This window comes from Pteronotus mesoamericanus, unplaced genomic scaffold (assembly GCF_021234165.1).
Source record: "Pteronotus mesoamericanus isolate MK-2021 breed Mesoamerican mustached bat unplaced genomic scaffold, CSHL_Meso_final contig_68, whole genome shotgun sequence".
Classification (NCBI taxonomy): Eukaryota; Metazoa; Chordata; class Mammalia; order Chiroptera; family Mormoopidae; genus Pteronotus; species Pteronotus mesoamericanus.
The window spans coordinates 4,195,035-4,208,115 of NW_026555234.1; the positions used below are offsets into that span (position 1 = coordinate 4,195,035).

The 13,081-nt window shown below is 56.6% G+C and overlaps 1 protein-coding gene across 1 annotated transcript; it reads left to right on the forward strand.

Annotated features, from left to right (window-relative positions):
• The first annotated feature begins 11,202 nt into the window (after positions 1–11,202).
• DRD5 (dopamine receptor D5) lies at positions 11,203–12,618 on the forward strand. The gene has a single exon (XM_054582236.1). The coding sequence runs from the start codon at positions 11,203–11,205 to the stop codon at positions 12,616–12,618; it is 1,416 nt and encodes a 471-aa protein (XP_054438211.1).
• Positions 12,619–13,081: the final 463 nt, after the last annotated feature.

The window sequence follows — 13,081 nt, forward strand, 5'->3', positions numbered from 1 at the left end:
TGAGTGGTTTTTTTTACCCGAGAGCACAGTCAATGGGATAGTAAGAAACTTTTGAATTTTTACATGACTAAAGCACTTTATGTTCATTTTAGGGAAAAAACCTAAAAAGTGGGCAGATAGATAACAACGAAGTAAACCCACCTAACATCCCTCCGGTCTGGGGTAGTGGTGAGAAGGCTTGTTCCCCAGGAAACAGAGGGCCACGTTTACAGGCACTTTCCATTGTCACCACTAGGGGGCGCTACTGGAACGCGGCTAAAGATCTGCAATGCACAAGCGCGCCCTTACCAGAGAATTAATCTGGCCCCGAATGTTAACAGTGCCAAGATTGAGAAATGGCTGTTAATTCTGGGTAACTGGGTACCTGTTAGTGCGTGCGCACGCACACGAATGGATCGTTTTTATATACACTGAATTTGCGTGTAACTTGCCTTTTTTCTCCTAGCGTGCTCCTTAACCATTGTAGAGTCCCATGACATTGATTCTGAGACTTCTGTGTGCATGAGAGTCAAATAGGAAGCTCTTAGGATTGCCGCCCTCCCGCCCAGACGTTCAGCTTCCAAAGGGATGGAGTGAGGCCCGGGAACATCTGCACAGGAAACCCGCCCCCGATTTTTCTTCCCACAAGTCCTTCATCGAGGGGACCGATGCCCTGGGCACCCAGGTCATCGGGCAAACCTCGTACTCACCTGTTGCAGCCTCCCCAGAAGGGGGAGCCTGTGCATTTGGGAACCGAAGCTCATATTCCCCGGTCTGCCCTCACGCCAGGATTCACCTCGCGTTTTCCGGGCACCATAGCCCTGGGAGAGGCAGAGGGGAGGGGCAAGGGCTTTGGAGGTGGACACGCAGGGTCACCACCAGCCCTGGGGGCACCTGGGTGTGCATGAGAAAAGGCGTCCTTTCCGCAGAACATTTTACAGGCCCTCAAACTAAACCCCACCAGCATCCTCCTCGGGTCCGTGCCTGGCGTCCGACCAGGCTCCTCGTCTCCACCGCGGACAGCAGTCGCTACTCCCCGTTGGAGTAATTCCTGCCGCCCGACCTCAGTGCCTGACCCTCGCGCCCCAGTATCTGTCTCTCTGGAGGCCCTGCTCCGTGTTGACCTGGTTAGGTACACGTTCCTGCCCCGCTTGAGCCTTCAGAGTGCACTGTTAGGCATCCTTAAAACCCGTTGCCTTTCTTCTCTATTACCTTAAAAAGAAAGCTAATGCGGTAAAAATACTCATCAGACAATTACTTAAGGATATGTGTACAGGATAGTCCAACAGCTGACAGAGTATTTCACTTTTCCCCAATTGTAAAATGCTGCATGTGGGTTAAAATGAGGAAAACTGGAAGCTACCAGAAAACAGCTGGTTTTTCTGCCCTGAATGCACAAAGATTTGCTGTGGAAGAGCAGGACCAGCAGGGGGCGCTGGTGCCAGTCCTGCTGAGTCCTCACCTAGACTTTCAAGTCAACCGAGGCGGGGTCGCGGTGGACCTGAGGCTAACCAGGGAGGGATGGGCCCCCACGGCACTCAGGCCACGGCTCTGGACTCGGGTGGTGCGTGTCGGGGGTGGCTGCCCCCACCCCCATGTGAGGGCGGAGAGGGTTCTGAGTTCTCACAGGGAAGCTGAAATCAACTAAGGTGGTCCCGCCACCTGCCCCCAGCACCCCGCCCTCCTCGTGCGGCATCCTTGTCCCCCTCCGGAGGCTCTGGAAGGGCCTGGCGGTCGCAGGAGAGTCTCCCGCTGGAAGGTGGGGTGGAACTCGGTGCTGAAGCTGGGGCAGCTGGCGCAGAGGGCGCTTCCACGGGATCTGATGGGGAGTGACCGCGACTTTAGCTCCTCCTCAGAGCCACGGGCTGGGGACAGGATAAGGGTGCCTGCAGCCTTTTCACGCTGAAAAGGGATGGAGACTCTGGTGTGGTGTTCCAGCCACAACAAGGATAATAATGCTAATTGTCTAAAAAAACTGTAAATTTAATCAAGTCACCTGCTAAAAAGCCTTTAATGGCGTCCCATGGCTTTCAGAAAAAAGTGTTCTATCGGGATCTGCGTGATCTGGCCTCTGATATTTCGTCTTCTTCTCATGCCAACCTCTTCCTCTGCCTCCCCTCCCCCAGCGCCCTCCCCTGCCCCTCGCACCCCCCCCCTCTGCTGCAGCCACATATATCTCCCTTCACTTCCGCGGGTCTGCCAAACTCCTCTGTGCCCCAGGACCTTTGCATGTGCTGTTCTCACTGGAGTGTGTTTCCCTGGCTCCTTGAAATGGATCTGTCTCTTTTTCATCCTTTAGGCCATGGGTAGAGGTCCCTACCTAGCGAGGTGTGCCCTGGTCACTTACATAAACCTACTCGCTGTTATGCTTCACCTTGGCACCCTGTGCCACTAGTTGTGTATTTATCTGTGCTTGTCTCTGCCGGAGAGGACTCTACCTGTGAAGGTGGGGACTTTGCCTCTTTCTCTCCCCAGGCCTCACCACGTGGGTTGCGTGAACATGGGTGCTGAGCTCCCAACATGAGACTATTGCAGGGCCTGGGGGCGCTCCAGGCACACAGTAAGTGCCCCTGATTGGGGTGCTCCCTGGGGTGGTTCTGGAGACCTGGGTGGAGGCTCTGCCTGCTTCTGGTACATGCCCAGCCCTCCATTCCGCTCTAAGGCACCCGGTGGCACTTTAAAGCTGGCTGGTAACAGAGCTCAGAAGAGCCATGAATTAGGACGGGCGCCCCTCTGCTTGCTCTGGATCATGAGAGGAGCAGAGAGACCCAACTCTACAGAGGCTTGCAGGTGGGCTCTGCCCTCCCCACAGGTAGGGAAGAGCCAGCCGCCATTGGCTTCTCCCCACTGCGACAGAACGTGGAGACCTGACAGCCAAAAGTGCCGCCTACGTGCCTCTGGCAGATGTTTCTGGAACACCAGTTTTGGGTAATTGGTCTAAGCCAAGCGTAATAAACCCACTCCACCTTCACTGGAGGTTGTTTTAGAGGTGGGCATGGGAATAGTTCTATGCCAGGTGTTGAGAAACTATGGCCCGTGAGTCAGGAATGGTTTTTACATTATTAAAAAGTTGTAAAAGAAAAATCACAGTAGAAAGATAATACGCTGCAGAGACCATATATGGCCCATAAAACCTACATTATTTACTCTTTGGCTTTTTATAGAAAACGTTCGCTGCGCTTGACAATGAAAGGTGAGGAGGCCTCTGCTGAACAGCCCTGGGAAGGTTTTGAAAGAGACGAGGGCTGCCTTTCTTCCTGCCTGAATGTGGCCGTGGGAGGAAGCCGGGCCCAGGGAGCCTGCAGGAGGGCGGACAGCGTCTCCCAAGGGTGGCCACGTCCTGGTGCCTACAACCCGTGACTGTCACCTTCCAGGGCAAGAGGGCTTTGCGGGCATGATTAAGTGCAGGATCTTGAGGTGGAGAGATGCTCCTGGGTTATATGGGTGGGCCCAATGCCATCACCAGGGCCCCTGGAAAAGGGAGGCAGCGGGGCAGGTAGTGTGACCACGGAGGCCGAGGCTGGAGTGATGGGGCCGCAAGCCGAGGAGTGTGCGGAGCCGCCCGGAGCCAGCAGAGGCAAGGCTCAGGCTCTCCCCCGGGGCCTCGGCAGGTGGCCCTGCAAACACCTTGATTTCTTGATAAGTTCAGTAAGACTCATTTTGGACTTGGCACCTCCAGAACAGTAAGATAAATTTGTCATTTTAAGCCATTGAAACAAACTGCACAGACTTAATCTTGGCTCCAGCCGCTTTTCTCCACTGCTGCCCCCACCGCCCTACTTTTCAAGTCACTGTCATCGCCTGATGGGTCGCTTCTGCATTTCACCCCCTCCCCCTGCTACTCTGTCCTTCTTGCCGGGGCTAGGGCAGTATGTGAGAAAGGCAAACATGCCCGCGTTTCCTTCCCTGCTCTTCCTCCTCCAACGGCTTCTCGTTGCTGCTGAGATAGAGGACAAAACCCTCGCCTCGGCCCCTGGGGTCCCCCACGGTTCTCCTTGTCCCCCTCCCCAGCCTCATCTCGGGTCACCTTGTGCTTCGCTTTTCCCCTGGGCACCCTCACACTGACCAGTTTCTCAAAGAGTCTAATGTGCTCCGTCCCCTCTTGCCCCAGGACCTTTGCACTGGCGGCTTCTGCTTCCTTTCATTGAGTTCATCTCCATCTGAACAAGTTTCCCAGAGAAGCCACACCAGCCTAAAGGGCAGGCCTCTTGACCCCGCGATGAGCTCTCCCAACACCACCTTGCTCCCCCCCGCGGAGCCTGCGGTTCCTTTTCATCACGGAGAGATCTGTGACATTGTCTGAGGAGCAGTCATTTTCATTTTTATTTTATTTTTTACTGCCTAACTGGAAGCCTCAAGAGGGAGATACAATGTCTGCTTTGTTCCCCAAGAGTATCCTCAGTGCCAGCAGAGGAAGAGCTCCATGGTCATTGTTGTGTGACCGAATAAATGGGTGAGTAGTTAAAGGCCTATTGAGATTAAAAATAAGGGACTGAGAAATAATGTCAATACTATGAAAAGCTCAGTTAAAGAAAGCCACGTATTTGTTTACTATCGGCTGTGTAGGTTAAAAGTGACCTACTCATATTTAGCAGTGCATAATACGCATCCACGTGTTTGGCCCACACTTTCAGGGGAAAATAGCTTTTCTTTTAATTTTTTAATTCAATTATTTATTTATTTATTTATATTTAGATACCTGTTTTTTGTATTGTAAAGGAAGCTTAGCATTTATTTTTGAACACATTATGGTACAAGAAATTTTGTGTGATAAATTATTACAAAACACAAGAACAGATACGTGGTGCAAGAAATTTTATGTACCAGTAAAGAATGTACATTTACGCATCATAGAAGGCCCAGAACGCTTCGTCACTGTCAATATCAGAAGATACTGCTTTTAATGCATAAGTAAGAGAATTAAAAACATTTATATAGATACAAAATTAGTACTGCCCATGTACAATGCATATCCTTATTCTTCCCTCAAAAATTTGGGCAAAAAAACGTACACGTTATACACAGCAAAATACGGTATTTGTTTTTGGAAAAGCTCCGCTCGCTGAGGTCGCCTTTTCCCAGCACTCCATCCTAACTGTGCTCCGAAGGGACGAAGGGACGTCGTGGTCCGGACGGAGAGCTGACGGCAGAGTTGCGGGGACTGCCCGAGAACACAGACGGTGAGCTCTCGGGTGGGCGCTGAGTCTCCGCCCCTTGGATTCCGACCTTGAGCTCAGGGTCAGCCCGCGCAGGTATGAGCAGGTAACTCACACACTGTTACTTGCCTTTCTGGTTGCGACTCTTTCGCTTGCTCAGAAGTCTCTGATTTTAGTTGGAGACGAAGGTGCCCAGCCTCAGGCGATGAATCATGGTTTGTTTAAGCCAAGCCTGGGCGTTCTGTGCCCTTTTGCCTCGTACTCGAAACAGTTTACAGTCAGCTTTGTAGCGAGGGCCAGCCGTGTGATTCACTTCTGGCTCATGAGACATAGGTCCTTCTGAGGTTTTCTTCGCTGGTGACAGGCAAGACACACCTGAGGAAAAGTCCCCCTGACGTAGCTTCCCTGCATTTTGCTCCTGGAGTTTGAACTTCGTCATGGCGCCCGAAGCTGTTGACAGGCAGCCTGTGACCATGAGGCTCTAAGGGCACAAAGCCACAATGTTGGTAGACGCAGAGCATTTGGGTGAAAAGAAGACAAACTGAAAAGAACCTGGGTCTTCAGTTACATTGCTGAGTTTGCACACCCCCAGCCCTGCCCCCACCAGCTTCCTCTTGATTTCCTGTTATGTTAGAGAATTAAATGTCTTCATTGCGGAAGCCCTGAGCAAGCGGGTGTTCTGGTGCAGCCGAACGCATTCCTAATCAATCTATTTATGTATTTAGTTTTTATTTTGAAATAATTTCAAACTTAGAGAAGAGCTGTATGACAAAGAACTCTCGCCTCCCGCCCTGTGCCCCGGCAAGAGCAAGCCCAGGGGCCAGCTGGCCCAGGAGCGAGAAACGTGAGCAAAGGGGGCCTGACCCGCCACTCAGGGTGAGCGTCCTCAGCGGACCGCAGGCCAGGAGTGAGATGCCAGCGCTTGCTACCTCCCGCCACCGGGGTAGGAGGCTGCTTGCTACGCAGTGTTACGGTAACGAAACCTGTCCGATCCCAACGTACTGTTTCCCAAATACAGCATGTCACTTACTCATAGTATCTCTGGATAGGAAGTGCTAATGTTAGCACTTAAACGTTTTTCATTTTCAATTACAGTTGGCATTCAGTAGTATTTTATATTAGTTTTAGGTGTATGTATAGTGGTCAGGTAATTATGTAATTTACAGAGTGGTCCTCCCAATAAGTGAGGTCCCCACCTGGCACCAGACGTAATTATTACAATATCATTGCCTATATGCCCGGTGCCTTATTTTACATCCTTGTGGCTATTTCGTGGCCACCCAGCTGTACGTCTTCATCCCTTCACCTGTTTCACCCAGTTCTCCAGCCCCCCTCCCTTTGAGGTCACCATTTCAAAGACGAGGAAACTCCGGCTCAGAGAGGTGGTGACCTTGCTCACGGCCCCAGAGCTCGTGAGTCGGAGAGGAGGGACTCGCACCCCGGCCTGCCTGACTTGCAAGCCCATCCTCCTTCGTCTATCTACATGCGTGTGCCAACTTCTGGCGCAGCTACTGCCTGGAAGGGCTGCTTTCCGCTGCCTGTGTTTTTGTGTCTGGGGAGAAGGTGGGGACCCAGCCGCCGACCGTTGGGTTTGAGGAGGCCTCCAGGTCCTCGGCAGTGCCCGCAGGCGTGAGGCGGCGTCTCCGGCCCCGGGGAGGGATGCTGACAGTGGGGCATCACTGTCTGCCTGGGCCCCGAGGGGCCGAGCCAAGGGCGGCAGCGGAGCTGGCGCCTGGGGACCTCAGGTGTGTGCCTCGTCATGGGCGAACCAAGCCTGCCTGGCGTAAGGCGTGCGCTCTTTCGATAGCAGGTGGGGTAGCAAGCCCTGCCGTGGTCTGCGGACTTAACCCTTTGTCTCGGGGAAACAGATCCCATGAAAATATACCTTCAGATGAGAAAGGATCAAAGAGTTTACATGGGAGACTATTTGCCCACCGGATTAGGAAACCCAGCGCACTAAGATGTCGTGAGAAAATCCTCAGTGCTACTTGGCCAGAGCCAAACGTGTGTGAGGATCATTTCCTTGCTGTTGCCCTCGGAGGGCCAGGCTCAGCTGGGATCTGATAAGAGTTAAGGAGTTCAATATCTCAGGAGTTGTTATCTCGGGAGTTGATTAGCCGACCCGGAGTTGGCGAGAGTCCGCGTGACGAGGCCGGGCTCCGAGGCCGCCCGAAGGCACTCCTCATTCTTCAGCTGCTCGCCAGGCCCAGCTCTTTTGAAAAGTGTGGGAAAGAGCCTGGGTGAGAAAGGGCAGCCGCTGCTTCTGGGAAAGCCTTGCCCCAGCAGCCCTGCCGGGGAAGGGGAGGGGACGCGGGCGGCAGCTGCCTGTTACTGTCGCTCTGTGTGCCTAAGAGCTCAGTGACAGAACTTCGGAGAGCAGCGGAGAAGCCGTGGAGTCCTGAGGGCCTCGCCCTCCACACGGGGAGCGTCGTGCCTCTGAGCCATGGCGCGTGCTGTTGGCCGTCATGACTGTCCCCCGCCCCGGAATGAGTCTCCCTCTGGCTCCCCTGCACAGCCCACCCCCTGCCCCCGCCCCCCTGCACCGTCCCCACCCTGTCGTTCTCATGCCACCACCTGGCGAAAGCGCCTTTCTATGTTTGGTGCCAGGCAGGGCTTTTTCAGTTGCAGGTGACAACGGAAACTCCACTCAGACATGTGTGAGGAAAGGGGGGATGCACTGGCTTTTGTACCTGCAAAGACCCGGCTATGACTGGAGCCAGAGGCTCCAAGATGTCCTTTTCTCTCTGAATAAGACGCAGTCCTTGATTTAAGAAGTTTGGTGGTTAGAGGACTCAACAGCCAGGAAGAGCAGTGAATGGCAACAACACGGTGTCACAATTGCCGCAACAGTAGCCAACATGAGGTTCCCCGGGAGCACGGGAGCGCCTTAGTCCGGAGACTCAGGCGGGTTCCCGGGCGGGCACAGCTAAGCGCTCCTCACGGCCGACGGAGCCTTGGCCGCGCGGTCCAGTCTCCAGGCAGCGTCTGTCCAAGGTGTCCCCACACGCAAATCCTCCTGCCGCTCTTCAGCTCTGCGGAGGCAATAAATAGGCAGTCCTGCGAGATGCCCCCTTCTGCGCCTCGCGACCCTCCTGCAGACCCCGCCTCCCGCGCCTGCTCCACATCACTTCCACCCGGAGCTTTCAGTCTCTCTCCCGCTTGGCTCCCTCCGCTCCTTATTATGAAGATGAACATCCTCTCTGCCTCCTGGGACCATTCAGTCCTCCTCCAGCCTCTCAGGTCCAATGTCGCGCCCACTTTCTGACTCCCTGTCACAGAGCCAGGGCAGGGGCCTCCTTGGAGAGCCTCCCAGGCAAGGACGGGCACGGGGACAGTGGAGGAAAGAGGGGGACTCGGAGCCCCCCACAGAGGATGTGCTTGGGCCTCATCGCACTTGCCTTTTAAACGGCTGCGATCGACCCATTTCGAAGATGAGGAAACGGGGGCTCAAAGATCTCAAGTAACTTGCCCAAGATCCCACAGCTGGTAAATGCCTGTTCCTGCCAGCCGTGCCTTTCCTTCCCTCTGTCCTCCCTTTTGTCCACTTAGCTGTGATTTCAACCCAAAGGGGGACTTCCCCAGGGAAGCCTTCCTTAAATGTCTCGCCTAGGTCCCTCCCTCATAATGCTGTCACTTGGCACAGCTGGAGGTTTCTCCAGATGATCCTCAGGTTGAAGTCTGTCTCCAGCACTAGACTATAACCTTGAAGGGGGAAAAGGCAATGCGTACTTGCATACACTTTTGCATTTCCTGTGAATAAAACAGCCTTTGGGACATCATGAGTACTCAGTAAATATTTGCTGAATAAAAGAATAAGGAACTGAAATTCAAACCCCTGTCTGCAGGACCCGGGCTCTGCCCTGACCTCACGAGTCGGCCTCCGCGGGACACGAGGGGATGGCGCTTACCCAGCGTGGGGAACTCCCACAGGACCCCTCGAGAAATGGCCATCTGTGTCGGGGGCGGGCGGCCGGAAGGGGCTTGAGTCTAGGCTGCCTACGGACAAGGAGGAGGAACAGCGGAAGACGCAGGGGCAGTGAGCAAGGGCAAGATGAGGAAATGTTTCAGAGACTTCGCATGACTGTCCAAGGCTCGGGGATCACGGGGAGCTCCTGCGGGCTCTCCGTCGGGGGGCGAGGGGTGGCATGACTATGGTTACATTTGACAAGGACTGCTGTGCCTGCCATCGAGTGGAGGGTGGACAGAGGATCATAGCAGAACCTGGAGTGTACTAACGCAGCAGAGTGTCACCATAAAACAGGGTGGGGAAGCCCTGGACCGGGACATTGGTGGCGGACAGGAGTGGTCCCGCTCCAGGAGATGGGGAGAGACAGGTGGTAAGTGCGACTCCAGTTTCGGGCGTAGACATCCGGGCAGGTGGCCTTGCCAACTCCAATAGAGAGCAGGGCAGGGGGAGAAGGTCGGAAGGGGAAAGGCTGTTGAAAGCTGAGCGGGCTGAGTCTGAGGTGCTGGGATCGCTGGGTGTAGCTCCGGGGTGCAGGTGGGGCCGGGATGCATGGGGCAGGTGGTCCCAGTCGGAGGGATGAGAATGCACCCCCAGTTTCTCAGCCTCCCAAGAGGTCTCAGACTGAACCTTGCAGCTCTCTGATGCCTCGTCCATTTCCCTCCAGTTGCCTGCAGCTGAGCTTAACACCAGCGAGAGACCTGGCGCTTCGCAGGCAGAACTTGTCAGCGGGGGAGGCGTGGTAAGATCCTGGAACACCTTCCCGGAGTTTTCCCACCTTTTTTTTTTTTTTTAATTTTAGGCTTTGGGCCACCCATTCCAACCTGCTTCCTCTTCTGTTAAGAGCGGAGGTAGTACTAACGCATCCCGCTCACGACTGCGACCGCCCCGCTCAGAGGCGGCGCCCAACTGCTGGGGGCTCCCTTCCTCCTCCTTGTCTCCCCGGTTCCTCGCAATTATCCCCCAAAAGACAAATGGCTCCAGGACTGGGTGGGGGCGAGGGGGAAGGGAGCGGAGCGGACTCTCCCAATTGGTCCGGTAAGGCCCCGCATCTTAGAATGAGTGTGTGTGTGGCAGGGCAGTTTGGGAGAGGTGCCCAGGAGCCACGCCTCCGGTGCAGGTGGGGCCGGGGTGAAGGGGCAGGTGGGCCTTCTCCGGACGGCTTCCCAGAACCCTGCCACCAACCCTGCCACCGCACAGAGGAGCAGGCATCATCGCCTCATTTTGTGGATGAGGAAACCAAGGCCCAGGGTAGTTAAATTGCGCTCTCAAGGTCGCACAGCCAGAAATCCATTTCGAATTGGGACGCCTGTCGGTGAGGAATCCGAAGTCGCCCCCTTTACCCTGCAGACCACTCTCCCAGTCCAGCCGCCAGTGCCTCCCCCACTCCCCATCCCTACCCTTCCTTCCTGTTTCCCAAAGGCCGCCGGGGCAGGGGCCGGGCCGGGACCAGGGCAGCCGGGCACCAGGGCCGGGCCAGGCACCTCTTTATCTTACTGGGGCGTGTTCTCCCCGGCACGCGGCGACTATCTGGCACTGGACTGTCTCTAGGACCTGCATATTCGTCCCTAGGCTCCGGCGGGCAGAGCGCGGACAGGGAGAGCGCCCAGGCACCGGTGGGGCGGGTGCGCTGGAGAGCGGGGAGCGCGGAGGCGCGTGGGCGGGAGCGCCGGCCCCGGGAGCAGCCCGGGACCAAGGCTGCGCCGCAGCGCTCGCCCCGTGCCGGCCGCTCCCGGCCCCCGCCCCCCCGCCCCCTCGGTGGTGGCCAGCTCTTTGCTTCTCCGGCTGCGAACCCAACACAGTCGCCGCTGCCTCCTGGCGCCGCGCGTTGCGGGCTCCCAGAAACAGCTCGGCGGTTCCCGGCTGCTTCCTGTCCCCGGCGCCCGCACCGAAGGGGCGCAACGCGGCCACCAACCCGGAGGCGAGAAGGGTCCTCGCGCGATCCGGAGCCCCAGCGCAGCGCACGGTGAGAGTCCCCTAGGGCTCTAGGATCCCTTGGCCGCGGGTACCCTCGGCTACCCCCGGGTGCCCGATGGGGCCGCCCGCGGGGCACAGGGCTGAAGTTGGGAGCGCACGCAGCTCATCCCTGCCGCGGAGCCCGACATGCTGCTGCCGGGGCGCAATGGCACCGCGTGGTTCGGGCAGCAACAGCTGGCTCCCGGAGGCGCCCTGGGGGACTCGGGGGAGGCGGCACCTCTGAGGCCCTCGCAGGTGGTCACCGCCTGCCTCCTGACCCTGCTCATCATCTGGACCCTGCTGGGCAACGTGCTGGTGTGTGCGGCCATTGTGCACAGCCGCCACTTGCGCGCCAAGATGACCAATGTCTTCATCGTGTCTCTGGCCGTGTCCGACCTCTTCGTGGCTCTGCTGGTCATGCCCTGGAAAGCCGTCGCTGAGGTGGCCGGTTACTGGCCCTTTGGGGCCTTCTGCGACGTCTGGGTGGCCTTCGACATTATGTGCTCCACCGCTTCCATCCTGAACCTGTGCGTCATCAGCGTGGACCGCTACTGGGCCATCTCTAAGCCCTTCCACTACCAGCGCAAAATGACCCAGCGCGTGGCCTTGATCATGGTCGGCCTGGCCTGGACCCTGTCCATCCTCATCTCCTTCATCCCAGTCCAGCTCCATTGGCACAAGGACAAAGCAGGCTCCTGGGGCGACATGGACCCGCCATCCAACCTGACCAACGGGACGTCCTGGGAGGAAGCGAGGGAGCCAGAGGAGAGGGGGAAGAACTGTGATTCCAGCCTGAACCGAACTTACGCCATCTCCTCCTCGCTCATCAGCTTCTACATCCCGGTGGCCATCATGATCGTGACCTACACGCGCATCTACCGCATCGCGCAGGTGCAGATCCGCAGGATCTCCACCCTGGAGAGGGCCGCGGAGCATGCGCAGAACTGCCGGGGCCGCGCGGCCTGCGCGCCAGACGCCAGCCTGAGGGTCTCTATCAACGCAGAGACCAAGGTTCTCAAGACCCTGTCGGTGATCATGGGGGTCTTCGTGTGCTGCTGGCTGCCCTTCTTCATCCTGAACTGCCTTGTGCCCTTCTGCAGCGGGCACCCGGAGGACCTGCAGGAGGGCCTCCCCTGCGTCAGCGAGACCACCTTCGACGTCTTTGTCTGGTTTGGCTGGGCCAACTCCTCCCTCAACCCCATCATCTACGCCTTCAACGCGGACTTCCGGGAGGTGTTTGCCCAGCTTCTGGGGTGCAGCCCCCTCCGCTCCCGCACGCAGGTGGAGACGGTGAACCTCAGCATGGAGCTCATCTCCTCCACCCAGGACACCGCCTCCTGCAAGGAGATGGCGGCCGCCCACAGCCGCATGATCCCCAACGCCGTGAGCCTGGGGGACAGGGAGGCGGACAAGGACGCGGAGGGCCCTCTTGATTGTGTGGCCCAGATCTCACGGGCCCCCCCAGACGGTGACCCTGCCGCCGAGTCTATCTGGGAGCTGGACTGTGAGGGGGAGATTTCATTAGGCAAAATAACTACTTTCACCCCGAGTGGATTCCATTAAACTACATAAGAAATGCTCTTTGTGGATCTATAGAACGGCGCCGACAGTAAGGAGCCTGCGGAGCGCGGCCCTGGCCGGCGGCTCAGTTGGTTAGAGCGTCATCCTCGATGGACCGCGGCTGCAGGTTCCATGTCCAGTCAGGGCGCATCCAGGAAACAACCAATGAATGCGTAAATAAGTGGAGCAACAAAGCCGTGTTTCCCTCTCTTTCTCTCTCTCAAGTCAATTAAAAAAAAAAAAAACCTGTTAGAAAGAAGAAGCATGTGGAGTACACACGCGCATTTCCAGTGTTGCTCAGTTTGCTGTCTTTCCTGTCTCTGTGTAGTAGCCTTTGTGCTTAGAAACCTCACCTGGTTGGTTGGTTGTTCAAAGGATTGGCAGAAGCGGTTGGAACAAACTCAGTCACACACACCCCAGCCTGCCAGACAGGGACCAATGGTCCTTTTAGAGGTGGTGTTTGGTT

Coding starts and splice junctions, on each gene's coding strand:
- DRD5 (XM_054582236.1), top strand. CDS start 11,203: ATGCTGCTGCCGGGGCGCAATGGCACCGCGTGGTTCGGGCAGCAACAG.